The sequence below is a fragment of the Pelodiscus sinensis genome, chromosome 11 (assembly GCF_052426305.1).
Source record: "Pelodiscus sinensis isolate ZL-2025 chromosome 11, ASM5242630v1, whole genome shotgun sequence".
NCBI classification, from domain to species: Eukaryota; Metazoa; Chordata; order Testudines; family Trionychidae; genus Pelodiscus; species Pelodiscus sinensis.
Window position 1 is genome coordinate 24420452 of NC_143062.1, and position 27822 is coordinate 24448273.

General features: G+C 42.0%; 1 protein-coding gene across 11 annotated transcripts in view; it reads left to right on the forward strand.

Moving 5' to 3' along the window:
• Positions 1-27822, forward strand: part of CCDC66 (coiled-coil domain containing 66) — a 78622-nt gene that overhangs the window by 22546 nt on the left and 28254 nt on the right. For 8 of the 11 annotated variants that reach the window (XM_014577397.4, XM_014577398.4, XM_014577401.4 and 5 more), the window contains 12 exons: positions 668-836; positions 2066-2169; positions 4329-4456; positions 8490-8666; positions 9158-9289; positions 13038-13294; positions 13644-13728; positions 14546-14707; positions 16818-16971; positions 17669-17806; positions 22377-22876; positions 26557-26594. In XM_014577397.4, coding sequence (XP_014432883.3) covers positions 668-836; positions 2066-2169; positions 4329-4456; positions 8490-8666; positions 9158-9289; positions 13038-13294; positions 13644-13728; positions 14546-14707; positions 16818-16971; positions 17669-17806; positions 22377-22876; positions 26557-26594 — 2044 coding nt within the window. The remainder of the gene's footprint in view (positions 1-667; positions 837-2065; positions 2170-4328; positions 4457-8489; positions 8667-9157; positions 9290-13037; positions 13295-13643; positions 13729-14545; positions 14708-16817; positions 16972-17668; positions 17807-22376; positions 22877-26556; positions 26595-27822) is intronic. The other 3 variants (XM_025188561.3, XM_014577406.4, XM_075938893.2) reach the window with 3 other exon arrangements.

Here is a 27822-nt window from a genome sequence, read left to right on the forward strand (position 1 = left end):
CAGTGTAGGGTGACGGGGGGCTCGCCAGGGGTGGGGCTGGGAGCGCACTGGCTGCGGATTCACCTCTGAGTACTATCAAATAGTCGTGTAACTGCTACAATTTGATGCGGTTACATGACTATTCAGTTGCAGGCTATCTAACTTCCCTAATTTGTAGGACAATGAATTGATGTCTTCTCAGTTGTAGTTCAGTTCTTGAACTGCAGTGCCATCCTTCCTGTTGCACAAGATAATATCTTAGTGCAAACTTATTTACCAGAGTTTGTGCCCTAGGTTACTTAAGAAGAATCTAAGTAGACCCTTAGAAAGCAAAATTGCAAGCAACTCAATCAACACTTAATGCAGATTTGAATCCTTTTATTTGAATTTGAATCATTGCCCTGTGTTGAAGTTATGTGGCATTGCCCCACTCTAGAAGAAATTTTAGAAATCCTTATACTCCAGGAGACAGAATACTTAGCCAGTGCTCAGACAAGTGCTTCTATTGCTTATTGTCACTCCTGTGTATGTGTGCCCTTCTTAAGTGCAGTACTTAGTGGTATTACCCCTTTACAGTTCTAGTGTTCACGTGAGCATCAGCTCCACTGATTTGAATATAAACTATTGTACACAATATGGAGTGACAATCTAGTGCTATATTTATTAACATGTACATTATATTTTGTAGGCCAAAACAAAAACAATTTGTATAGCACTGCTGCCAAGCAGGCAGCACAAGAAGAGAACATTATGGGATTACTTCAAAAAGCTGGTGAAGTTTCATCTGTCCCAAATGAAAATAATTATGCCTCAAGCAGAAAACAAGAAGCATCTGAGCAGACTGAACATAAAGTTATGTATGTAGAATCTATTGAATGAATCATCCAAAATAACTTTTTTATTCTTGTATCCTATATTAAAATTTCAATATGAATACAGGCAGTCCCCGAGTTACGCGGATCCGACTTATGTCGGATCCGCGGTTACGAACGGGGCCATTCCTCTCCCTGGTCTCCAGCAGACCAGGGAGAGGAAGCAAAGCGGCGGAACACGTGGGCAGCGGACAGGGCTGTCCGCTGCCCACGCGCTCCGCGGCTTGGCTCTGCTTTGCCCCCCCCGTCCCGTCCCGTCCCCCTGGTCTGCAGACCAGGGGGATGGGGGGACGGGGGCAAAGCAGAGCCAAGCCGCGGAGCGCCCGGCCAGTGGGGGGGCAAAGCAGAGCCAAGCCGCGGAGCGCGCGATCAGCTGACAGCCCAGACGCGTCTGGGCTGTCAGCTGGCCGGGCGCTCTGCGGCTTGGCTCTGCTTTGCCCCCCGTCCCGCTGGTCTGCAGACCAGGAGGATGGGGGGGGGAGCAAAGCAGAGCAAAGCCGCGGAGTACGCGGGCAGCGGACAGCCACGGCGCGTCTGGGCTGTCCCGCTGCCCCCGTGCTCCGTGGCTTTGCTCCGGACACCTGTGGTACAGCAGCTGGGGTGCTGCCAGTTGGTCCCGTAGCGCCGCTCTGGGCGCTACTGGACCAACCGGGCAGCACCCCAGCTGTTCTGCCCCAGGCGTCCTGATTCAGCCACTGCTGGTCAGATTCAGCAGCGGCTGAATCAGGACGCCTGGGGCAGAGCAGCTTGGGTGCTGCTGGGTTGGTCCAGTAGCGCCGAGGAGCGGCGGCGCTACTGGACCAACCCAGCAGCACCCCAGCTGCTCTGCCCCAGGCGTCCCCAAGTCAGCCACTGCTGAAACTGACCAGTGGCTGACTACAGGAAGCCCAGCCGCTGATCAGTTTCAGCAGCAGCTGACTTGGGGATGCCTGGGGTTCTTAAGTTGAATCTGTATGTAAGTCAGAACTGGCGTCCAGATTCAGCCGCTGTTGAAACTGATCAGTTTCAGCAGCGGCTGAATCTGGACGCCAGTTCCGACTTACATATAGATTCAACTTAAGAACAAACCTACAGTCCCTATCTTGTACATAACCCGGGGACTGCCTGTACATTAGTAATAAAATAGAATGAGTAGTTTTAATGTAAATAAATAGCTAATTTTTAAAGCAGAGGTGCCTAATTTTAAAACAAATTAATTTTGTTTTTTTCTTCAGTAAGAATTCATGGAAACCAGCTGACATGTTCAGTACCTTAGGTGAAAGAGAAAGGGATAAAATTTTATTAGAAGCAAGGAAGCTCCAGTGGAAGAAGGAACTAGGTATGCATTAGCATATAATTTGCCATATTTATATTAAGCAATGTGTTATGCTACAACGTTGTCTGTATTAAGTTACCAAAGCTGTAACTTTTTCTATTTATAAAGGTGTAAATCTATTTATCACTAGACTTGAAAAGCATTTTAAATATTCTCTACCGTTTTTGGGTTTTTTTTTTTCTTTTTGTAAAACATTTTCTTGAGCTTCTTATTAGTTTTGGCTAAAATAGGTTTTTATTTTTAAAATCTTTCCTTGTTTTATTTCAGACAGTTTGCATGCATGTAAAAAAATATTTATCCTTACTTTGATGCCTATGCTAGGTCAGGAATTGACAAGAGTCAGCTTATGACTTGTCTTTCATATTCAGCATATACATGGCTAGTAGAGCTTGTGGAGCAGGCTAGAGCGTTCCACAGAGCAGCTATCACTTTCACTCCTGATGCAATAGCATTCTGTGACTGTGCCATGGCCTATAGAAAATCAGGGCACAGGTTCTCCCCAGTTATTCCTCCTTTTGTCTTTTAACACACCTCTTTCCTTCTCTAGTCTGGTCCTACCTGGAGAATACTTCTGGGATGTGGACCTGCAGCAATAACAGCACTGAAGTTTTCTGTGCTGTGTATTTTATCTGATGGCCTGATGTCTGCCCCTTGGCTCTATTGCAGCAGCCTATCTGGCACAAAAAGTCATAGCATAGCACTGAATCTGATCCTCAAGTTTCAATTACTGCAGAGTCAGCAGGTAGAAAGCAAGCACTATTTTGTAGGGAGAGGAAATGATTTAGAAAGGGATATAAATTTGGTCATTTTAAAACAGACTTACAGGAATTTATACTCTGTCCCTGCTGTCCAAATTCTGAACACCATTGTGATGTAAGCTCTTTTTAAATGTAACTATTTATTAGGGCTGTCAAGCGATTACAAGTTTTAATAACGATTAATCATGTGCAACTCCCCTTTGAAACGCCACAGCAGTGTTTCAACAGGGCAGTGCTTCACAGAGCTTGGGATCAGCTGGAGTTCCCAGCTGACCCCAGGCTCCATGCAGTGCTACCCTTTTAAGGCTCCGGAGCGGCACTTTAAAGGGGCAGCCCAAGTGGAGCAGGGAGCAGGTAGAGTCCCCAGCAGATCCCTGGCTCTGCGTTGCAAAGCCCCTTTGAAGTGTTGTTCTGGTACTTTAAAGGGGCAGCGCATTAGGAGCCAGGGATCAGCTGGGGACTCTACCTGATCCCTGCTCCACTTGGGTTGCCCCTTTAAAGTGCCAGCTGACCCCCAGCTCCTAATGCGCTTCCTCTTTAAAGCGCCAAAACAGCACTTCAAAGGGGCTTTGCAACAGGGGAGCCGGGGATCAGTCCCCAACTCCGCAATGCAAAGCCCAGAGCAGCACTTCAAAGAGACTTTGCAACGCGGAGCCGGGGATCAGCTGGAATCCCCAACTGATCCCCAGCTCCTAATGTGCTGCCCCTTCAAAAAGGTAGCGCAGCATTAACGCCTACAATTAACGCTTTAAAAAAAATTAACACATTAATCCTGTCCTGTGTTAATCGCAGGCATTAACACAAGTCAATTGACAGCCCTACTATTTATATTTGTCCTTGAATTGATGTTTTCAGGAACACAAGATATTTTAAGATAACTGACAATTCCCAATCTAATGAAGCCATGAATTGACACAAAGCAGATTTTGTTTAACCTGGATGTAATTTGTTCTGGTCAAAAAGCTCACTAAAATCTCCCACTATATTTCTGGGTTTGAGCCTGCATGGTGATACGTGAATTATAATCTGATATAAATTATTTGGATTCAGTACACTCATAAAACCATATAGGCACAAAACTAACAACAAAGTGAAGAGAATTCAGGACTTGTATTTCTTAAGCAACACATGCATTATTTTTGATAAATATTTCCTCAGTCAAACTGATAGTCCTTCGCAATTTTATCCTCTCTGTTGTCTCCTGTTTCCACATCCTCTGCAGCCATCTTTCACACAGAGCCTTTTAACACTTACAACAAACATATGGTTAGAAAGATTAATCAAAGTCCAATTACCCATCTTAAGTTATTTACACTGTTTTTTATATACCTGTACTGCATGTTGCTCTTTTTTGAAATTGCAGTTATTTATATTTAATTTGTCTAACAAAAATTTGTTTTAAAGACGAACAGATAGCTTTAAAGAAGAAACTAAAAGAAACTTTGGAGCAACAGACAAAATACTACCATTGGGCAAAAACGGATGGTGATAAAATCCATTTGGAAAAACTGCACACCGTTAATCAAGCTAAAGTAAGGCTAACAAGGAACCGTTCACTAAAAGCTTTGTTTCTCTAAGAGAACAAATTGGTTTTAGGTTTTTTGTAGTGCTATATTTTGTTCATATTTCAAATTTGCTCTATAAAAGCTTGTTTTGAGTGTGTATCCACTGATTATTTGCAAAATTTGCATTTAGGAATAAATCCCAGCACACAGGTCACATTATTAGATTGTGCACTTGGAGATTCTGTTTCTTCTCCGTGGTAGTAGCACAGTAGCGAAGATCTTTGTGTGGCCTAACAAATAAGGGATGTTAGACACTGGGTAATAGAATAGTTGAGTAACTGCATGAATTCTTATCAGTTACTTGACTATTCTGTAGCCCTCGGAGATGGGGCCAGCAGCCAGTGCAATCCAGCCCCACTCCTGGGCCTGCCGTGGGCAGAGGCTGCCCCATGGCAGCCTCCCCTGCCCCCACCCCGCCACGCTGCTGCCTCTGATAGAGGCAGCAGCCGTAGGGGTAGGCGCCACCGTGGAGCTGGTCCTGGGAGGAATCGGCTCGTAAGCTGGCTCCCCCCAGTACTGGCTCTTGCTACCCCTGATACAGAGGCAGCAACATGTGTGGGGGGGGGTAGAATGTGAATAGTCGAAAAGATTGACCAATATGCATAGGCCTACTAACAAAGCTCTGAAGGACATTTATGGTGTGGGTGGGGGGGGGGGGGAAAGATGGCCAATGAGTCCTGCCAGCTGGGGGGGGAGAAGGGGAAGGGAAGCAATTACTCTAGAGGACAGCGATTCTAAAGGGCTTCCTGGCTGTTGCTGTCACTGCACAGCTCTCTCCGAAGTCCTGCATCGTATGTTCAGAGGGTGGACTGGGGAGGGCTGACTGGCTGTCCTACCCCTTCTGCTTGAGGCTCTACCCCTTCCAGGAACACAGAGCACCCTCCCTGCACCTTGCTCAGTCCCTTCCATCGCCAGTGGTTCCATGTCTACTCTCTTGTGTGTCTTGCATCAGACCCCTTCAGTGCTGCCACCAAAAGCCTATGTAGAACTTCATGTCAAGATTCATGCAACCAGCTTCTTAACTTTATACTTTGCCTACAACCAATAATTTGTGACTTTTTGTTTAGACTGTAACTATCTTTAATTCCTACCTATGTACTATGTTCATTCTGACATTTCTTTCTAACATTTATTCTTAATTTGATTTTTCCTCTCTCGTTGTTCTTTGGTTTGATAGGAATAAAACAATACAGGCAGCCCCGGGTTACTTACAAGATAGGGACTGTAGGTTTGTTCTTAAGTTGAATCTGTATGTAAGTCGGAACTGGCATCCAGATTCAGCTGCTGCTGAAACTGATCAGTTTCAACAGCGGCTGAATCTGGACACCAGTTCCGACTTACATACAGATTCAACTTAAGAACCCCAGGCATCCCCAAGTCAGCTGCTGCTGAAACTGATCTGCAGCTGATTCCAGGAAGCCCGGGGCAGAGCAACTCTGCCTCAGGCTTCCTGTAGTCAGCCGCTGGTCAGTTTCAGCAGCGGCTAACTTGGGGACGCCTGGGGCAGAGCAGCTCGGGTGCTGCTGGGTTGGTCCAGTAGTGCGGCCACTCCTCGGCACTACTGAACCAACCCAGCAGCACCCCAGCTGCTCTGCCCCAGGAGTCCTGATTCAGCCGCTGCTGAAACTGATCAGCAGCGGCTGAATCAGGACTCCTGGGGCAGAGCAGCTGGGGTGCTGCCCGGTTGGTCCAGTAGCGCCAAGGAGCAGTGCTGCGGGACCAACCGGCAGCGCCCCACCTGCTCTACCACAGGTTCCGGGCTTTGCTCCACGTCTCCCTGGTCTGCTGGGGACTAACACCTAGTTTGAATTAAGTAGTTCGAATTAAGGGCTGTGTAGCCACTTAATTTGAACTAGTGGGAGGCTAGCCCTCCCCAGCTTGCCCTGGTGGCCACTCTGGGCACCACCAGGGAAATTCTTCTGCCTCCCTCCCAGCCCTGGAGCCCTTAAAGGGGCATGGTCTGGCTACGGTGCCCGTGCCAGGTGCAAGCCTGCCAGCACCCAGTCAGCAGACCCTGCACCTGGCACGGGATGAGTCAGCCACCCGCTGTCACCCAGCCTTCTGCCTCTTCCCAGGACCAGGCTGGCGGCTCCCAGGAGCCTGCCCGGGGCCGCAAGAGGCGGGCGCCCGCCTGGTCTAGTGAGGACATAGTGAACCTCATCCATGACCACTGCACTAGGCATAGGAAAGTGGCCGTTTAGGGCAGGATAGCTGCCAGCCTGGCCACCGAGAAGCAGGTTTGCATGAAAATCAAGGTGGTCCAGTGAGACCCCCGACCCTGAGCTTAGAACGGCCATACTGGGACAGACCAAAGGTCCATCTATCCCAGTAGCCTGTCTGCCGACAGTGGCCAACACCAGCTACCCCAGAGGGGATGGACCGAAGACAATGACCAAGACAATGTCTCGTGCCATCCATCTCCAGCCTTCCACAAACAGAGGCCAGGGACACCATTTCTATCCGCTGGCTAATACCACTCCATGGACCCAGCCTCCATGACTTTATCTCACTTCTCTTTAAACTCTGTTATAGTTCTAGCCTTCACAGCCTCCTGCAGCAAGGAGTTCCACAGGTTGACTATTTGCTTTGTGAAGAACAACTTTCTGTTATTAGTTTGAAGCCTGCTACCCATTCATTTCATTTGGTGTCCTCTAGTCCTTCTATTATGAGAACTAATTATGAGAACTTTTCTTTATGCACCCTCTCCACACCGCTTGTGCTTTTATAGACCTCTATCATATCCCCCCTCAGTCTCCTCTTTTCTAAGCTGAGAAGTCCCAGTCTCTTTAGCCTCTCTTCATATGTTCCAAACCCCTGATCAATTTAGTTGCCCTCCCCTCTTCCACCCTCTCTCTTCCCCTCTCCCACTTCCTTTTCCCAGTCTCTCCGAGTTTTGCTCAATAAAGAGAGTTTCCATTTTTGAACACACGTGTCCTTTATTTTGTACATCAGGAAGGGGAGCTAGGGAGGGGTAAGTGGAAGGAGGTGAGGGAGGAATGGGTTACGAGCCCCCGATGGGAAGGACTGGGGTGGCTCTGTGGGATCCTCGGGGTGGAAGCTCTCCTGCTGCCCCCCGATTGACCTCCCCCTCCCGGATGGCAGCCTGCGGCAAGTGCAGCTGGGCTGATGGCTGAGTGCTGTGATGTGCCCAGTGTGGGCATTCAGGGCACTCCAAGCCAGGACTGCTTTGCTGTCCCTCATCGAGTTAGACAAGTGAGCGGGGAACCCCTGAGAACTGTCTGTCCGGGGTGGGGGTTGGGTCCCTTTAAGCACAGCCCTCGGCTAGCCTGAGACAGCAGCTCCACGCTCCAAGTCCTAATCTGATGCCCTGCCGGCACTGCTTCCGGCCATCCTTAACCTCGGTTCAGGGTCCACTCAATGTGGACATGCTAGTTCGAATTAGCAAAACGCTAATTCGAACTATTTTTAGGTCTAGATGCACTAGTTCGCATTAGCTTAGTTCAAATTAACTAATTCGAATTAAGTTAGTTTGAATTAGTGCTGTAGTGTAGACCCTCTATGTCTAAACCAGTAGTAAGAGAGACTGAGTAGGATGGATCCTCTACTTATAAATTTATTTCACAGATTTAGTACCTAATATGCCTTGACTTAGGAAGCGTGTCTTCTGGAGGTTTAAAAATATATTTGCAACCTGATAAATAAGTGATACAGGCAGCCTCTTGGGAATATAACCAGAATGGACTGGGTATCATTCTGTCCATTTCATTGGACTTTGTTAAGCAGAATTCTCAAGTTATTGCTTTCTTTGTAGCATTCAGAATCAATTGAAAGTTGTTCATCTTGGGATTTGACATGGTTTTTTTTTCCTGTCTTGTTGGATATTTTTAGAAGTTTCTATGAGCTGCAGCTTGTATAAACCTAAAGTACATGTTACAGTTTATTTAGAAGTATTTTAAATGTGTTTTTTATATTGAAACAACCAACCAAAAAAGTTAAATTGAATATTTTTTAAGTCACCATAATACTCTGTTATTTGCAGATGACATATCCAGCTGATTTGAGTGTTGCTACTGAGGAAAACCACATTTTTAGAACCACATTGGTCACGGAGGCTAGTGAAGTAGTACCCAATATATCAAGTGGTCCAACTGTACAGTCCTCTAGTTTTAGTTCTCCTGACTTGCCAGCTGCCATTCATACAGCATTTGTGTTAGGGGTAAGGCATATAATATCTTGTCTCTAAGATGAATTTACAGTGTGTCTATTAGTTTAGTTAAGCATGCCTTTTCCAAATTTTTTTATTGCTGCATCTGAATCCAGTGTTTACGAGGTTATTGAAGTTATGAGGTGTTTCTATGAAATCATGCATTTTTAGTAGAAATTTTTAGAGATGACATTAATAGGGTGGACTTCAAAGAAAGCACCTGATTTGTAAGCTTCTAATGCAAAAAAGAAGGAAAATTAGGAAGTTAATTTCTCCATATTTGCTAGAGTTTAACTATTGTTGATGATATCAATAGAAATAAAGATGATTAGAGAGTCTATCAACAGCTGCATTTTATGGTGAGTGTTCTGAAGAACTTGATGGGATAATTAATTGGAGACTGATTGTATTGAAAATGAAATCTATTATTTTGTGCCAGATAGAGTAGTGGAGAGCAGGCAATTACTCTGCTACAGGTGAGAGACCAGCATCTGTTATTTCAGGAAGCTACTCCAGTGGAAGACCCCTTTGGTACCATGAAGTGTGAACAACAGAAGAAGTGGCTTCGAGATCTGGACAAACAAAAGGAAGAGGCTAAACTACAAAAAATAGCGGAAAAACATAGTTTATTAAAGGTAGCTCTAATTTAGAGGGGTGATTTGTAGTAAAAAAAAAAAAAAAAAAAAGTCTGTTTTGCTTTTCCTTCCTTTCATTTCTGCTCAGGTGGAAGTCTTTCATCAAGTTGTAGATCACACAGCCCTGAAAGACTGACAGGAAGCATCCACAACTTTTATTGATATCAGTGAGAATTTTGGATACCATGTACCTCTGAAAAAATCAAAAGTGAAATCCTGGCCCATTTGAAGTCAGTGGCAAAATTCCCATTTACTTCATTAGGGTCAAGTGTTTACCTCAAGTTGTTATGACATTCAGTGAGCTCTAATTAAACAACCTGCCTGCAACAGCAGAAGTAGCATTCTGGCACTTTGACAGCAAAAGGAAACCGAGTTCATTCTATGTCAGCTAATATGTGTCATGTGTCATCCTTTTGTACATTATACTGAAAGATCTACAGGAGAAAAAATTCTTTCTCAAATACACTAATGTAGCTCTTCGTCTGAATCAGACAACTTATCTCCCTTAGGGGAATAAGAAACTCAGGAAACAGTGGGAGAATTGATAACATTTTCAAATTCCTTTTTTTTTCTTGGACTCCTTGCTTCTCTTGTCTCTCAAATATAGGACTAAAGCTTTTTCTGCCAGAGAAGAGGATTTATGCTTGGGGGAAGTGACATTGTGCAAGACTTCTATATGGAATGTGCTAGTTTCTTTTTTTCAGAGGGCAAACAGTAAGGGAACGTCTTCCTCTCGCCCCCCCACCCCCCCTACTCTTCCAAAAAGGTACTTCCTTCTGGTTAGGAGAGGCTAATGAGAAACACAGAGTTGAGAGCACCCACAGGAGAAACTTTGGTTCCTTTTGGCTTGTGTGGATGTCATGTCAGAATGCCCATTTGGCAGTGTAGGATCAGAAAAAAAAAATCTCTAGGTGGTGTTGGGGGAGGGAAACAACATACCTCTTCCTCGGAAAACTTGGGCAGCACGTTGAACATGACCTATGCTTTGTGATTTTTTTTTTTAAGTTCATGTTTATGGAGGAGATTGCCGGACTAGGGATGTAAAATCCTGTTTAATTGGTCAACTGGTTTACCAAATATTTAACTGGTTAACCAATTAAAGGGGGGCTGGCAGGTGGTGCTCTAGCCAGCTGGAGTGCCTCTGCCTGTCCACACCTGGGCTGGGTTGGAGCAGGAATTCCCAAACTTTTTGATACTGGGGACCAGTAAATCCATTCATGAGCTTTTGGAGGACCAGTAACATATTTGCATATTCATTAAGCAAATGATGAATATGCTAATAAATTGTTTCTGGTTTTCCCAAAGCCCCCAATGCCAACTTTAGTCCACAGAAAAGTCAGTCAGGGCCACAGAAGTGAGATAAAAAAACACAACCCCTCCAGACCCCTCAAACCTCAATAATGTGGCCCCAAATGTGCCTGTGGGTGCTGGGACAGAGTTCTGGGGAAGGGTGTCAATGAGTGCTGGGGCAAGGGGACAGGGTGCTTATGGGTGCTGGGGCAGGGTACTTGTCGGGGTCTGGGGGGGGGGGGGGGACAGAGACTGATACCTGGGGATCCTGTAGCTGTCAAGGCCCAGGAAGTGCGCAGGCTGCTCCCCTGTCGCCCAAACAGCCTGATACGCTCGTCCGTTGCACTCCTGATGCCTTCCTGCGCAGTGGGAGGGGGAGTCCCGAACCGCGCCAGCCCCAACTGCTCGGGCAGCGCACGCCGCGCGCCTTGCTCCTCTGCTCCCAATGGCAGCACACACCACTCGAGCAGCTGGAACTGGCGCACTGGGGACTTTATTCCCCTGCTGCCTTCCTGCATGGGGGGGGGAAGAAGGGAAATCCCAGACCGCTCCTCCGTTCCCCACGGCAGCACACACCGCCCAAGTAGCTGGAGCTGGCACAGTCCTGGATCCCTACCCATCCCCCCGTATGCAGGAAGGCAGCAGGGGAACAAAGTCCCCAGCGCGCGATGGACCAGCGTTTTAGGTACTACGCCGGCTATTGTGGAGAGCAGCCCACGCACTTCCTGCAGGAAACCCACGCCACCTCCGTTGACACTGGGAGTTCAGCGCAGTGTTCATCTTGGGGTTTGTGGGCAGCAAGGCGGGCTCTCGCAAAAAATTTTCTGAGGCCCAGTATTTTTTTTCCTAAGGACCGGTACTGAGCCGCGGACCACAGTTTGGGAAACACTGGGCTGGAGCACCCCATACCTTGGTGGGCCCCACAGGGCTAAAGCAGCTGGAACTGGTGTTGAGGCTTATCACTTAACTAGTTAACCATTCACATCCCCATTCCAGACCTGGCTGAGAATGATCTTGACATAGCTCCTTCCCTGAAAGATTTCATATATGAAATGCCTTCTGTTATTAATGCATTGTTTCTTAGCAGGCTCTGCTGCCTGGTTAAAAAATTAGGGGGAAGCAAGACAATTCCTATTCGTGAGGATACTTGCATAAAGCCTAACATGCTCAACTACTGTGCCAGAATGAAAGTGCAGAGAGATGGATGTGAGCTGGCCAGAAATAATATTAATACTTGCTCTAATATATGGCCCCAAAAAGAGTATTTAAGAAAAGCTTTCTTTCAAGCAAAAAAGTTTGCTGCTGCTACTCATTCAGACTGATAGGGAGAGAATATCTGGGGAGCAAAATGAAGCTGCTTAGAAGAGTGACTAGTATGGTAACTGACAAACTGAGCAGCCTTGTAATAAGATCGGGGCTTAAAACATAAGCTACAGGCCTTGTCTGAAGCTTCGACTACAATAGTCAAGACCTTGCTAATATAAAGCAAAGTTAAGCTGTGAGCCAGAGACAGACCCTGCTCATAGAACTTGTTAAGAACAGGGCTAATATTGTAGAAACATACCTAACAGGTACTGTGCACAGGCCATTCCAGAGGGATTGCAACAGAACACCTCATTAAAAAACATCTTGGTACCAGCACACTCCCCACAGATAACAGGGACATAGTGATTCAGAGTAGGGACTAAAATGACAGCATGATGGATAGCAATCTTTTGATTGAACCACCGTGTACAAAGTAATACATTCTTAGCATAACTGTAGACATCTGAGCAAGGCAGCTATTAACTGTGCTTCCTTTACAATACATCTGGCCTGGTGCCTTTGGACCTTATCTCATTTTTTGTGGTCTTTGGGGGCTCTCTCAAGCTCTGCTGTTCCGGGTATCTGCGCAGAGCCAGCACAACATACAGTGAGAATACTTGCACTCAGCTGAACAGTTACCATCACTGAACAGAGCAAGATAACTATGAGGACACCACACAGGTGACTTCTGACCACAGACATAATGGAGTCATTGTGGAAACATATACATCAAGATAAGGTTGCAGCAAAAGCTGTATAGAAAAGCCTATATTGATATTAACTTATGCAAGACTGAAAGGTTCATGACAAACTTCACTTTTTCACTTTCTGGTTTTTGAGTCTTGCTATATAGTAGTGCATTGTAAGCTTTTTTATTTTATTTTATTTTATTTTATTTATTTTTTTAACTACCAAAAAGATTGTTTGAATTTTGGTCTGATTCAGGTCACTTTCATATGAACCAGTTTTCCTGTTTCTCCATTTAACTATTCTAAGTGCTACAACTCTAAAACAGAACTTTAAAAATGCAAATCCTACAGTTTAGCTTTCACTGAAATAGAAATACATTTTCAAAATATTCAGTTGAACATAATTTATATGACAGTATAACTGAGTGTATTCGCATTTTCTTTATTGCTTTATATCTGTTTAGGCTGAGGAGCATGAGAGATGGGCAGTGCATTTTGATTCTTTAAAGAACCATCCTTGTGCTACTCCACAACATCCCATCATAAATGGAACTTACACCAAGGAGCCTGAAATTCTTTGCCTGTGCCCTGAATCTCAGGCCCTGACTTCTTTTATTCATCCTTTTACATCTGCATCTTTAGGCCACCTAATACATTCAAAGGTGGAGAATGTAGAAAAAACTGTTGAGAACACTACTTTAGAACAAAGTCAAAAAGCCAGGTAAGTGCATGCCTCAATTACAGTAGTTTTCCCAATCAATTTATTTCTGGTATGTCTTTAGAAGTGAGTAAGTCTGAAATGATATTAATTTGGTAATTACTCCTTTCTACAGGAATTTGTATGGTTCCCTATTGAAAGAGTGTGTTCACTAGTAATGTTTACCAAAAATAACATCATTTAGTTCACTTTCATTGTTTATTATATTGCATACCTATGGCAACGAATGAAAAGTACATATATTGGAAAAAGTTTTACATTTAAATATTGCTGATATTTCAGATTAAATAGAACTGTGGGATTTCTGTATTTTTCTTTTTCATTCAAAACATTTAAATGATTCTCTTCGTAGTTTTCTCCGGTCAATGACCGCTCTTTTGGATCCTGCACAAATTGAAGAAAGAGACAGGAGGCGGCAGAAACAGTTAGAACATCAGGTACAATAACGTTATAATCTGACACAGTCTAAATGGGAAGAATGAATAAGTGTGGTGATACGATTAGAGCAGGAGCCTGAGTGCGAGTATACATTGCTCAAAGGAAAGGAAACTGTGACTTCAACAGATTACCCTGGTTAACCAGGTACATGCCACTTACAGCAATAGTGTGAAAGACTTAATGACTGTCGGTAAAGTGCTTATAGTCCTCTATTAAACTCGTGCCTCAGAAAAATGACACACATCCTTAGGGCTCTAACAGGATTTGGGGACCCCTTCCTTCTAATCCTGACTGGACTGATATTGTAGTTTCTGGTCAACAGATGTTTAAAACAGAATGGTGCTTTCTCTCATTTACATTAAGCCCCTAATTATTTTTACATCCACTGGCATGGTTGTATAATTTATTGTGATTGATTGGAGTCCTATGACACCTTTCAGTGTAAACAAACCTATTGGAGTACACCCAAATGCCTTATCTTTCCCACAGAAGATAAAGCTTATAAAAAGTAATCCAAGTGATAGGATTAGGAGCATGTGTGCAAATCCTCCTACACCCTGATAAATTTTTTTTAAATTTGTACTTTTCTTTGGCATACTTTCTCTGAATAGATTTACCTACCAGAGAGTGAAGTTTCACTTATTTTGTGAGGCACAGAGAATAATCACTTTTCTTATTGAACTGGACTTTTATGAAATCAGAATACAAGTTACATATTTTCTAATGCATGTGGGAGACATGAAATTGTGATATATTTCATATTATGCATAGTATCTTTTAATTTTACTAATTTTGTCATGATTTTGACATCTCTAGAAAGCTATAATGGCTCAAGTAGAGGAAAAGCGAAGGAAGAAGCAGCTGGAAGAACAGCAAAGAAAATGGGAAGAACAAGAAGAAGAACACCGCTTAACACGGGAACGAGAAGTAATGCAAAAACAGTTTGAAGAGGATATGCTCAAACAAAAACAAAAGGAAGTGGGTGTCTGCACTCACTGTTAAGCCTTTATTTTGTGCAACTAAATGATGTTATTTAATTGAGCTGTCGATGCCTAAAAGACTTAGATTAGTATTATTTACTATTTATTTCTAAGACAAGAGGCAAGAACAGTGTTGAAATTCCATTTGTGTCTATAGTTAGATTTAGAATCTTGATTTTTGAAGCAATGTAGGAGATTTTGCCACACTTCAGGTAAAATAAATTAAGTAATAATGAAATGGAAGACCTGACAACTTGAGGAATAGCTTCAAAAAATGTTACCCATGGTTCTTGATTAAACTAAAATGCTTAGAAAATTAAGTCAGCACTAATATCACCCTATTTGTGAGGAAGAAGTATTGAATTACTGCCCTCCAACACTGCTATAAGCTTTTTTCATTGAAGAAATGAATGTCCACCTTTTTTTCCATAGTTAAAAAAATGTAATTTCTAACTTTACATGAAATCTGTCTGCTTGTCAACATCATTCATTTTGTGTTTTCACCGGTTTGAAGGTTGTGGGTTTGTTTTTTTTGTTTGTTTTATTGGGGGTGATTTTATTGGTGGGTGGGAATGGTTTGAGGTTCAGACAGTTTACACAAAACGACATGGACAAAAATCTTCAAATACGGTTTTACAGAAAGCTGTGGAAGATAAAGGTTTTATGCAATGTTTTGTACCCAAAATAGCATTTTTAAATTTTTTAGTTAAAACAGCAAAAATTGTGCTTTGACCTCCAATTCTATCCTAGAATATCTGACTGGTATTAGTCTGTAGCTTGAGGCTTCTGTGACTCTCCATGTAGTGTAATGTGCCTGACTAGATGTATAATGATCAGGGCTGAAGGTTTTCTTGAGAATAAATGTTAGTAATATGTCAAAAATCAGTGACACATTCTGAAGGTAGTACAATAATTTTTGTGAACACCACACTGAACACTCCATTGAAATTTTATTTCAATCTTCCAATGATAAGAACCTTCTGACCCCTTTGTGGATTCAAACTTGGTGTGCTAGGGTAGCATCATAGAACACTAGAACTGGAAGGAACCTCAAAAGGTCATCGACCATCCCTGATAGATGTCTATCTAACCTGCTCTTACATATCTCTAGAGATGGAAATTCCACTACCTTCCTAGGCAACTTATTCCAGTGTTTGACCACCCCGACAGGAAGTTTTTCCTAATGTCCAGCCTAAACCTCCTCTGCTGCAGTTTAAGCTTATTGCTTCTTGTCCTATCCTCAGAGGCTAAGGAGAACAATTTTTCTCCCTCCTCCTTGTTGACACCCTTTTAGATACCTGAAAACCGCCATCATGTCCCCTCTCAGTCTTCTCCTTGTCCCCTAGGACAAGGGGTGTGTGGAAGGAGAAGAAATAAAAGATGTAACTGCTGTTTTAAGCCACAAAACTTGAGCTATTGTCTTTTAGAGCAGATATTGTGGACTTCAAGGAAAGCATCATGCAGGTATATCTCAAACCACACAGGGCTCCAGATTCTGCAGGGAAATCAGAGGCATCCCTGTAAATCTTAGGAATTGAGATACTGTACAAATGACCTGCCTCACTGCATTGTTTTACTGGAGTCACCTCTCTCAAGAAGTGCAGCTCCTTCAGGAAATTTAAAGCTATCAGATGCTCCCCTCCCTTTACCAGTATATACTAAGAGCCACAGAGACCAGAACTTCAACAATTCTTTTCACTCTGAAATCTGTTATGTGCTGATGAGAGCTGTTACCTAGCTCAGTTTCCTGCACTTTAAATCCACAGAGCCTTAAAGTGTGAAGAAGGCATCTTTGTTTGGGGATGACTTGCTGTTTTGCTATCTCTCTTCCATAGGTGTAGGATACACTGTTTTCTTTCCTTCAGGTCTCATGATCTAGGGGATCACAACGTAGTCTAGCTCTTTATGCTACTACAGCACTGACGTTAAGAGCCTTTGTATTAGTATCACATTAAGATGTTTATATCTCTTATTTCTTCTGCTCACTTAAACAAAATATCAAACTATAAAAAGACACGAGTGGATATAAATTTAGAGTGATAATGCAGTCCTTTTTATTTTATTCTCTGACTAAATGATCTCATGCATTTGTCTCCCTTTTTAAATAGGAAATCATGACTCTTAAAACAAATGAGCTCTATCAGACAATGCAGAGAGCACAAGAACAGGCACAGAGATTAAAACAGGAACAACGCATTCGAGAATTGGCTCAAAAAGGACATGACATTTCAAAACTGCAAAAAAATCTTGGTAGCTCTGGTGGCAAGTACCAATATTTACTATATTTTATTTTACTTTTGTAGAATTTGCATGAGTTCTGGATACTATTTTCAAGAAAAAAACATTGTCAGTTTAGACGTTGTTCCTTGGCTTTAGAAACCAGACAGATCGGTTACCCTTTTAAACTTTTTTCCAGTCAATTATCTCAAACTAAACATATATAATGCTAGTCAAGCCCCAAACACAAGCAGTGTATTATTCCTTTTTTATAAAAGGAGGACACATTTTCAGGAGCACAAGCACAACTGATATGGCTTTCAGTGGATCTTGCATGCCTGAGTCCTGTAACTTTTTTGAAGATGTTCCTCGGTCATATAGTGAGTCAACTACAGTGTCAGCACTAGAACCCAGAATCCTTGTGTCTCAAATTCTTAATCTAATTCAGGGGTGTGGAACCTCAGGCTCAGGGGCCATGCAGTCCCTGGCTTGCCTGGATCCGACCTCCAGGGTTCAGGGCTTCTCTCCCCCCAGCACTGGGGAGCCAACACTGGCACTCCAGCCCCTGCTGCCCTCCCACCCAACTGTTTTGTCTTTTGGTCAGCGGCCCCCAACTCAGAAAAGGTTCCCCAACCCTGCTCTAATTATTAAATTACAGTGATAGCATACCTTTGATACTATGATTTAGATAATCAGTTTTCTGTTAATTGGTCTACTTAAGTCACTTGTTTTTTATTTTTAGGTGATAAAATATATGTGTGTCATAATACTGGCCTTTCAAATGTAAATAATGAACATTGTTCTGTTGAAGTGAACGGTAAAGTGCATCAAGATGTAAAAACAGTAACCTCTCCTCGGAAAGATACTGCTGTGCAAACAGGTATAAATTCAAAAAATAATATGATTTAATAGGGTATCATGTTCTGCATGAAAAAAATGGTAGTCTAGATATTTCATTGGTTCAGGTTATCAGTAGAGGAAAATCTTGTTTATGCTGCAGTGAGTAAAATGAGAAGTGACTGTTTACACAGATATAGCCATGTGAGAATATCAAGAGTAAATAGCAGCAGCAATAGGGAAGCTAAGGCCTTGTCTACCCTACAGGGTTTTGTCAGTGCAAATTATGATATACAGCCACTGCTGTAATTAAATTGCTGTTTCATGTCTACACTATGGTACTTGTGTGGGAGCATATCTACCATAGCAGCTCTTGCATCAATGCAGAGAGCAGTGCACTGTGGATAGCTATCCCACTGTGCAACTAACTCAGAGGGTGCTTTGGGAAGGATTTGCAGTACCTCATGGGCATGATCTAAAAAATCAAAAAGGAGTTATATACAAAGTGGAAACTAGGTCAAATTACAAAGGATGATTATAAACAAACAGGTATGCAGGGGCAAGATTAGAAAGGCAAAGGCACAGAACTAGCTCAAACTAGCTAGAGATATAAAGGGTAAAAAAAAGACATTCTATAAATAAATTAGAAGTAAGAGGAAAACCAAAGACCGGGTTGGCCTGTTGCTTGGTGAAGAGGGAGAAACAATAACAAGTAACTTGGAAATGGCAGAGGTTTGTTTTTGTCTTCACCAAGAAGTCTGATGATGAATGCTAGTGGAAATAGGGTAGGTTTAGAAGATAAAATAAAAAAAGAACAAGTTAAAAATTACTTAAGAAAATTAGATGTCTGCAAGTCATCAGGGCCTGATGAAATGCATCCTAGAATACTCAAGGAGCTGATAGCTAAAGGCTCAGATACCTTCTCTATCATCTTTGAAAAACCATGGAAGACAGGAGAGATTCCAGAAGACTGGAAAAGGGCAAATATAGTGCCCATCTATAAAAAGGGAAATAAGAACAACCCAGGAAACCACAGACCAGTCTGTTTAACTTCTGTGGCAGGAAAGATAATGGAGCAAGTAATTAAGGAATTAATCTGCAAATATCTGGAAGAAAATAAGGTGATAAATTACAGCCATCAGGGATTTGTAAACTACAAACCAATCTGATAGCTTTCTTTGATAGGCTAATGAGCCTTGTGGATAAGGGAGAAACGGTGTACATGGTAAAGCTAGCCTTTAGTAAGGCATTTGATATGGTCTCACATGATCTTATCAATAAACTAGGCAAATACAACTTGGAAGGAGCTACTATAAGGTGGGTGCATAACTGGCTGAATAACCATTCTCAGAGAATAGTTATTAACAGTTCACAATCCTGCTCGAAGGGCATAACAGGTAGGGTTCCGCAGGGTTCTGATTTGGGACCAGTTCTGTTTAATATCTTCATCAATGATTTAGATATTGGCATAGAGAGTATGCTTATTAAGTTTGCAGATGATACCAAGCTGGGGGGGTCATAATTCAAAGAATTAGGGTCATAATTCAAAATGATGTGGACAAACTGGAGAAATGGTCTGAGGTAAATAGGATGAAGTTTTAATAAGGACAAATGCAAAGTACTCCACTTAGGAAGGAATAATCAGTCTCACACATACAGAATGGGAAGCGACTGTCTAGGAAGGAGTACTGCAGAAAGGGATCTAGGGGACATAGTGGACCACAAGCTAAATATGAGTCAACAGTGTCAGCATGCCATCTCTTAAGTTCACACAGCATCTGGAAGCCACCAATTTTGAGGCAGAAGCTGATGCACAGACAGCTGGTATCCTTCTATCCCCCATCCCAGCTCAGAAGAGAGCAGTACACTGGTAGTGAGAGTGATATTCTGATATCAGCCCCTCGCCTCCCTCCCCTGCTCTATGCAGCAGTCTGTCTATCCCCTTTTCCCCCAGCAGTAACAGCCTGCCTTCCACTGCAGTCCCAGTGCCAGAGAGAGCAGGATTCCGAGTTAATATTTCAATTCCATGATTCCTTCAGAGTTCTCCCACTGCCTTCTCTTTTCACAGATTTAGGAAATGCAGATATTACTCCCATTGTGTTTTGCTTACAACGCTTAAACTTCATAGGACCCACGTACACATGTGACTATAAATCCTTTTGTTTGGCAAAATTGGGTTTCTCCTCTGCTGGGACGTAACAACTTGAAACAAATTATAGGAAGATACTTTATAAATACCTACATTTCACAATGATATTAAGGACCAGCATGATTCTGGCTTTCATTTAAGAACTCACATGGTATTCTTCATAGATAAATATTATGACAGCAAAGTATTAGGTGTAGTGTGTTTGTCAGGCCTGACAGGACTCTTTGCCAGTTCATTGCATTTTATTTTGTTTCTTTAACTACAAATTTATATTTTGGGCGTGGCAGCAAGTATAGCAAGATCAATGGAGATTTGCAAAGTCTACGGAGTTAAATATCAGGGTGTGCTTAATGTAATTTATGAAGGGGATTGATAGAGTGAGAAGGTGGTTTATTGGTTTTAAACACTGAAATTCAAACTTGTCTCTCTCTAGAAGGCAAAGATGTCATATGGCACCTGCCAGTCTCTCTTGCCGTCGATACATACCACACTCACTTAGGCCACCTTTCCTACCACTATGCATTGTTATAGTGTTCTATCAAGCCATTGCCTCTAGTATTTACGTATATGTCCAAGTCAGCTTCCCTCTTTCTTCTGGGGAAAAAGAGAGCACTATTGGCAGCAGTTAGTTCTGCTTTCCTTCAGGCTGTGCATTCCTTATCTCTCTTTCCAAGGTATCCTTCCTTTCTGTTTGTTTCTTCCTACTTGCTATAGTTGCTTCTGCCCTCTAATTAGCCCTTCAGCTATGGCCCTACTTGTTAGTCGGTCCTCTACTTAGATCCCCATTAACCTATATTGGAAGGGATGAGAGGTTACTGAGTCAGCTCTTGACTCAGAACTCCTGCCACATACCTCCTTTCTTCTCTTTTCTTTTGGACTTAGCTCTGCCTTTATCACAATTTCCTGCTTTTTTGTACCGCATCTGTGGATTTGTCCTGACCCTATCAGTGTCTGTCGGCTTCTTCTACCCACATAAAACTCTCCAACTTGTGTGTGTGGTGGGGGAGGGATTTGTCCCCAGAATTCAACCATTCTTCATGACAAGGGTATTCTATTATCTGGCCTTCCTAATTTGTTGTTCATCTAATTGTAGACTCTCTTCACTCTCCATGATACTTTGGTACCTTGTTAGTCTGACATCTTATTCTTGTGCTGATCCATTCCTGGGACTCCTCAGTCATTAGTCCCTGTTTCAGCTGTTTTTCCTTCTGTCCTCTCTCTTTTCTCTTGTTGACCTTCCTGTCTTGTATCTCATTGTTTGGGTATTTTTATTTGTTTAACAGCCCTCTTCTTCTACCTCCTTTTCCAGTACCTTGGCGTTTCCTCCTCCTCCTCTCACTGAGAGGGATTTCCAGTTAAGATCCAAAACAAATGAATGGGGTAAAGCCTCCACAATCCGCATAACTACTTGACTTCTAAGGGGATTTTTGCTAAGAAGCAGTGTTTCCCCATGCAAACATTCTAACCTTACTGGTAAAATCCACTGGAGTTTCATCAAATCTCACAGAACAAAAATTCACAGACTTGCAATCCCTGACCGACATTCTCTGTGTCTTGGCCACCCACATTCAGAACACAAACCACACCTCTTCTGGCAGCGTGAGGGCCCTTTGGACTTCTCTTTCCTTTTCTCAGTCCCTTTTCCTGGCTGAGCATCTATCAACTTCTTTTTCATCTCCTGTCCTCGCCAAGGGATCTTTTTGGGTAGATTGTCCTCTGAGAATTTTTCTGTCAGCTTCACCACACTGTCCAATATTGAGGATTGGTACCAGTACACTCATACTCCCCATGACAGGAAGACCTTGCAAGAACTATTCTACAATCTCCACATCCATCACTTCCTCCACTCCTGGCTTTCTGGGAAGTAACAAACACCTAGTAAGTAGCCCAGTCTTAATGGCCTCTGTGTAGGTACTCTGGGCCTTATTCACTCTGTCCATTTCACCACTCTTAATTTCTGTTGGCTTCTCTTTGACAACAGAGCCATCCTATCTGTGGTGGCTGCCATGACTCCATCACAGTCCCTAGCATGTTCTTTGCTTTGGGATGCTTGGACATTGGCTTTGCGAGTGGCTCCTTACTTGACAGGCAATACTGCCTTACCCCAACAAGAACTCTCAGAAGTTTGTTGAAAAAGTGAATAAAGCTTCATGATGTTGTTCATTATTGGGCAATCCAAATAAAAGATGAACTCCGTATATCAAGATGATGTTTCATTTTAAGTTTTGTTACATTTTATTCCCCGTGTTTTTAACATGGATTGAGTTTATCTGATCATTCTTTGGTTCTCCCCTTTGCTGTTTACTCTGAAACATTATAAGAAATAAAGTATGTCAGTATTGTAGCAACCAGTGTTTTGAATAGCATGATTAGTAATGCATTTATAATCTAAATACTGAAATATAAATTGAAGAAGTCATGTGGCCTGCTTAAGAACATGTAAAAGAGATACTTTTGTTTTTAGATGACTTTGACACCAGAGCACTTATCAGCACTGAAACATGTATTGAGTCAGTTGAAAAGAGAAGAACTTTGGACAGTACATCTCCAGAAATTTCCATAGAATATAAAGAGAAATGTAACACCAAAAAATGTAAGAAAGAAATGCAGTATCCAGATAAAAAGAAAATTTCAGAAAAAGAAAATGCTGACAGTTACACTGATTTATATGACCAATTTGCAAGAAAAGAGAAACAAACAAAAACTATGGAAAAATATGGAAAGAGACCTGACTGGAACATAAACAAACCTGGGAAAAGGTATATTCCAGCATCAGAAAGATACCCTAGACAACTACAAAAGCAAAGGGAGGAAAAGAAAGTAAGACGACAGATAGAGCTGCTTCAATTGGTAGAAAGAAATACTCCAGGCAAACTCTGCCAAAAGAAAGAAGTCTCTCCAGAAAGGTCTCCTTCACCTCACCAGGAAACTAATACAAAAAGTAAGGGACATGCAGTCACAAAGGTAATGATTTGGAGTTTCACAGCAGCAATTTTTCATTGTAATCTTAGTTCACTTAATATCTCATTTGTGTTTGGGCTAAAAGATCGTTGGTGCAACTCCTGTGCTTCATACAGTAACGTGAGTATTCTAGTGATATAATACATTCATATTTTACTCACATGAATGTAGACGTCATCATAAGCCTTTCCTGTGTATTTATGCCGTCATATAGTTGTCATTTATTCCTTGGCTACGTCTACACTGGAATGATTTTGCGCAAGAACTCTTTTGCGGAAGAGTTCTTGTGCAAAAACTCTTCCAGAAGAGAGCGTCTACACTGGCATGTGCGTTTGCGCAAGAGATGTGCTTTTGCGCAAGAGCATCCATGCCAGTTTAGATGCTGTCTTGCGCAAGAAAGCTCTGATGGCCATTTTAACCATAGGGCTTTCTTGCGCAAGAAATTCATGTTGCCTGTCTACGCTGGCCTCTTGCACAGGAACAATTGCAGAAGAGGGCTTATTACTGAGCGGGAGCATCAGAGTTTTTGTGCAAGAAGCACTGATTTTATACATTAGAACGTCAGTGTACTTGCGCAAGAACTCCCCGCCAGTGTAGACAGGCAGCAATCACACCAATGTAGACACAGACTTTGTGTAAAGCGGAAATCCGACTGGCAGCAAGAAACAAGTTTCTGTATCATTGTACTCTTGGAGATTGGCGTTATGATACTGACTTGCTCCTTTGTGACCATTTAAAGTGAGGGGATGGCAGAGCAATGTTAATTTGTATAAACAAAAAAGCCGTTGTTGATTTGTAAGAGAATTTTTGACAACAAAGTACATCCTTTATAATTTAACCTTCTCTTCCTTCTCCCACACCACTAAACACACATCATCAGTAGCTCATGGCTGAAAAAAGTCTTAGCTTCCCACACTTTAAAGAAAATACTGCTGCTACCATGCACCTCCTAGCACTGATATTTTCCCATTCCTCCTTTTCACACCAACTCTTACCTTTCAGAGAAAAATGTGTCTGGGATGTAGTTACTTGTGTAATTCTGTGTAGCCAGCCAAGATCTTCTATTTGTTTGGCTGAAAACGAATGCTACAAATGTCAAAGTCTGTAAGCACAATAAGTAATCTCTGACAGTCTGTAGATATTCATGTATATGTTTTAAGTGAGTGTGGAGGACAAAACTGCAAAATGGAAGACATTTCTCCACTTGCGGTTGCTTTTGCAGTCAGTGCCAATGGCAATTATTTCCACTGAGTTCTGCAGTTAATTTTCAGGAATGCTGGTCTTTGAAAATACAAGATACGTTGAAGTAGGGTATAATTGCATGTTCAGAAGTTTAATAAACCGTAATAATCTTTATAAGAAAAATTATTTTCCTTTATGTCAGGGAAGAAGAACCTACATTTAATAATAGGGCTCTGCCTAAAAGCTTTTAGTATGGATTAAGGATGTTAAAATCCGGTTAATTGACTAGTTGATGGAATTTCTGTCGACCAGACGATAGGCACTTCCACATTCCTCCATTGAAATGTACCAGAGCCGCTACTGGGGCTCTGGTACATTTCAAAGAAGAAATGCGGAACTCCACATACAGCCCAGGCCAGCAGGAAGTTCTGCTGACTCTAGGCTGCACGTGGGTGCCAGCGCTGAAGTGCACAAGAGTCCCCAGCGGGCACGGAGTTCGGACTAAGGGACATTTAAAAATGGCGGCTCCTGGGAAGATGCAAATGAAGCCCGGGATATTTAAATCCCGGGCTTCATTTGCAACTTCGAATGCCTACATTAGCCACCCTAGTTTGAACAAGGGGGCTAGTGTAGACATACCCTTACATCCTTAGTATGGATTCAGCCACAAAAGGTACTGCATCGGGTCCTGTATCTAGTGTTTCTGATTGTTCCAAACATCTATAGGTACTTGTCCCCACGCACTTTTTCATAATCATGTTTTATGGAGAATTTTTCATTCCGACAGCCTTTTCCTCCCTTTGTGTGGTTAGGTGGTTATTCCGAATAATGGTGGTTATTCCGAAATAACAATGTAAGTGTCTACACAGAAATTCCATTATTGCTAAGTAAATTCGGAATAACGGACGACTTATTCTGACTTCTGCAAACTTCATTCCATGAGGAATAGCTATTTCAAAATAGCTGTAGTGTGGATGCTTACTGCTGCTATTTCGAAATCGCTCCTCGCCAGGGCCATTCAAAATTATTGTTGCCTTAGTGCTTCCTAGGGCTCTAAATCGAGGCAACACATACACAGTAAGGTAGCCTGTCTTGTACTAATTTCGAGGCTTCTCTGTAGTTTAGATACGCTATTTTGAAATAAGCTATTTCGGTGTATTTTTTCCAGAATAACTTATTCTGAAATAAGTATGCAGTGTAGACGTACCCTGAGATTTTATATCTGTGTTTCCTGACAACCATTTTTCTGAGTTACTGATTAAGTCTAACTGCTTTAATTCAACTGAGTTAGCAAAGATCTCAGCTGGTTCCTTGACTTCACAAGAATTGACAAGGAATTTTTCCATAAACACTCTTCCAGGGTACCACTCCTATGGACACCCAACCAGATTCAAACTGATTCTGAGGCTTGAAATTTTAACCCTTAATTTCTCTTGGAGTGGCGGTTTGTGATTCTTAGTCCACCTCAACAGGCCAGAACTTCTCTGGGTTACTGAGGCTTCCCCTACAGGCAAAACTTGGTCAGGGAGTGTCATGGTTTCAGGGGTGACCCTTGAGTCACAGATAACATGTACTCCTGCCTCCAACCAGGAAGAGTTACCAGAATTGCAGACCTTACAGGTATGTCTGCTCTTGTACTTCATTAACAAAACTTTTATTGTTCAGATGCTTAACCCTTCTCCCCCTCTTAAATTAATTTTTTTTTTGTGGCAAGTGAAAATATGAATGCTGTTTTGTTGGCAGGAACGCTCTCCTGGTGACAAAGTAAAATCTCCTTTTAGGGCATGGCACTTTTGCTGACAGAATACTTCCAACAAACAGCATTCACACAAGTTGACTTTAAGGGACAAGCCAGTGTCAACACCCTCTTGTTGCTAAAAGCTGCATAGTGTAAACATGCCCTAACGTTCTTGATTCTTCTTACCTTTTTAATAGGTAACAGGTTTGAAAACAAAAGGAAGTTTTTCTGTATGCAGTGCTCAGCCAACCTGTGGAGCTCCCTGCCAAAGGATGTTGTGAAGCCTGGGACTTTAACAGAGTTCAAAAAAGAACTAGATAAATTCATAGTTAGGTACATCAGTGGCTATTAGCCAGAATGGGTAGGAATGGTGTCCCTAAGCCTCTGTTTTTCAGGGGCTGGAAATGGATGACAGGAGAGGGATCACTTGATGATTACCCATTCTGTTCACTCCCTCTGGGCATACTGGGCTAGATGGTCTGATCCAATATAGCTGTTCTTAATTTCTTTTGCATCAGCTCTAGAGATCCTAATCTTGTACGGCACGTTAACCTCATGGAGATGTAAGTTGTCTTCAGATAATTTGAATTTGGTTTACAGTGTTTATAACAGTGTCTCTGATGAAAGGCTTAAATAAGTATGTTCCCACGTTTCTAAAATTTATTTAGAAGGAACTTTAGAAGGAAAATAAAAATTTCATCTTACAAAATAAAATATATATTATAAAAAATGATTTTTTTAATTACTTTTGCTCTTATTCTAGGAAGAACAATATCAGAGGAGTCATTTGAATGAAGAAAGGTAGGTCTGCATTCCATATCAATTACTTAAAGCAGGCATGTCCAAAGTCCGGCCCGCGGGCCAATTGCAGCCTGTGTTCCGGTTTAATATGGCCCCATAGGTAATTTGGCAATATCTATCTTTTATGGCCCCCAACGAATCCATATGTATTGAGATGAATACATTGTAAAATCTCAGTTAATGTCAGTTGGTCTAAATCAGTTATAAATATATTTGGACACAACATGTATACTTGGTGTTATGTTCCTGTTCATATTTTTTGAACTTAAAAGTTGACAGACAACCTTTATTACCAATAATATGTAATGTACTTTACAATGTTCCTGACATATATTTCAGCTTCCTGGATTTTTTTTTCATCTGGCCTTCAGATATGAAAGGCAGAGTGATTTAACACCTGTTTAGATTTGTCATCCATGTGACAAAATGAAAAGTATTCCGTTTGCAATAAACTTTGCATAAAATAGTTAATTTGCATTTAATTTTAATGGTTCAAAGAATGTCAGGCAAAATGGTCGGCCCTAACGCTTGTTCACTTCATCAAATCTGGCCCTCTTTGAAAAAAGTTTGGGCACCCCTGACTTAAAGGAAATTGAGAAATTGGTTATGTTTTAATGCAATTTTTACTAAAATATATAATTTCTTAATTAAAAGTGTATTCATTTTTCATTCTCAAGTAAAAGACATAGTCCAGAGAGTACTATTCTTGGTCAAACTATGCTTGACATCTAAGTATAAAAGTATGATAGCTAATCAGATGTGGAGTCTTTCAAATGTTCTTTGGATTTGCTTTAGGGTTGGATTGTTTTTATCTCTGATACCTCATTTGTAACTGAAATTTCAAATGTCAAAGATACTTGTTATAAGAAGAAAAAATATACATGATTCCCTTATAGCTCTCGAGAAGAGCTTTAAACATGAACGTAGGTGGTTTTCAATTCTACAAGGCAAACTAAAATGATTTATTATTAAAATACTGGATTAGTAAGTTAGTTATAATTGGAGGGGCTTACTCATGATTTCTGAATGGCTGAGATTGGCAATACTGGAAGTACACATTTTTGTAAACTATGCTTCTGCAAGCAGTGACTAATTGCCCTCACACAGACTACTTTAAGCACCCAAATGCAAAATCAATCAAATTCCTTATTGAAGAGCCTATTCCTCCAAATTCTCTGTGTAAGGAGGATATTGGATCAGATAAAAATGGCCTTTTTATGTACTTTTT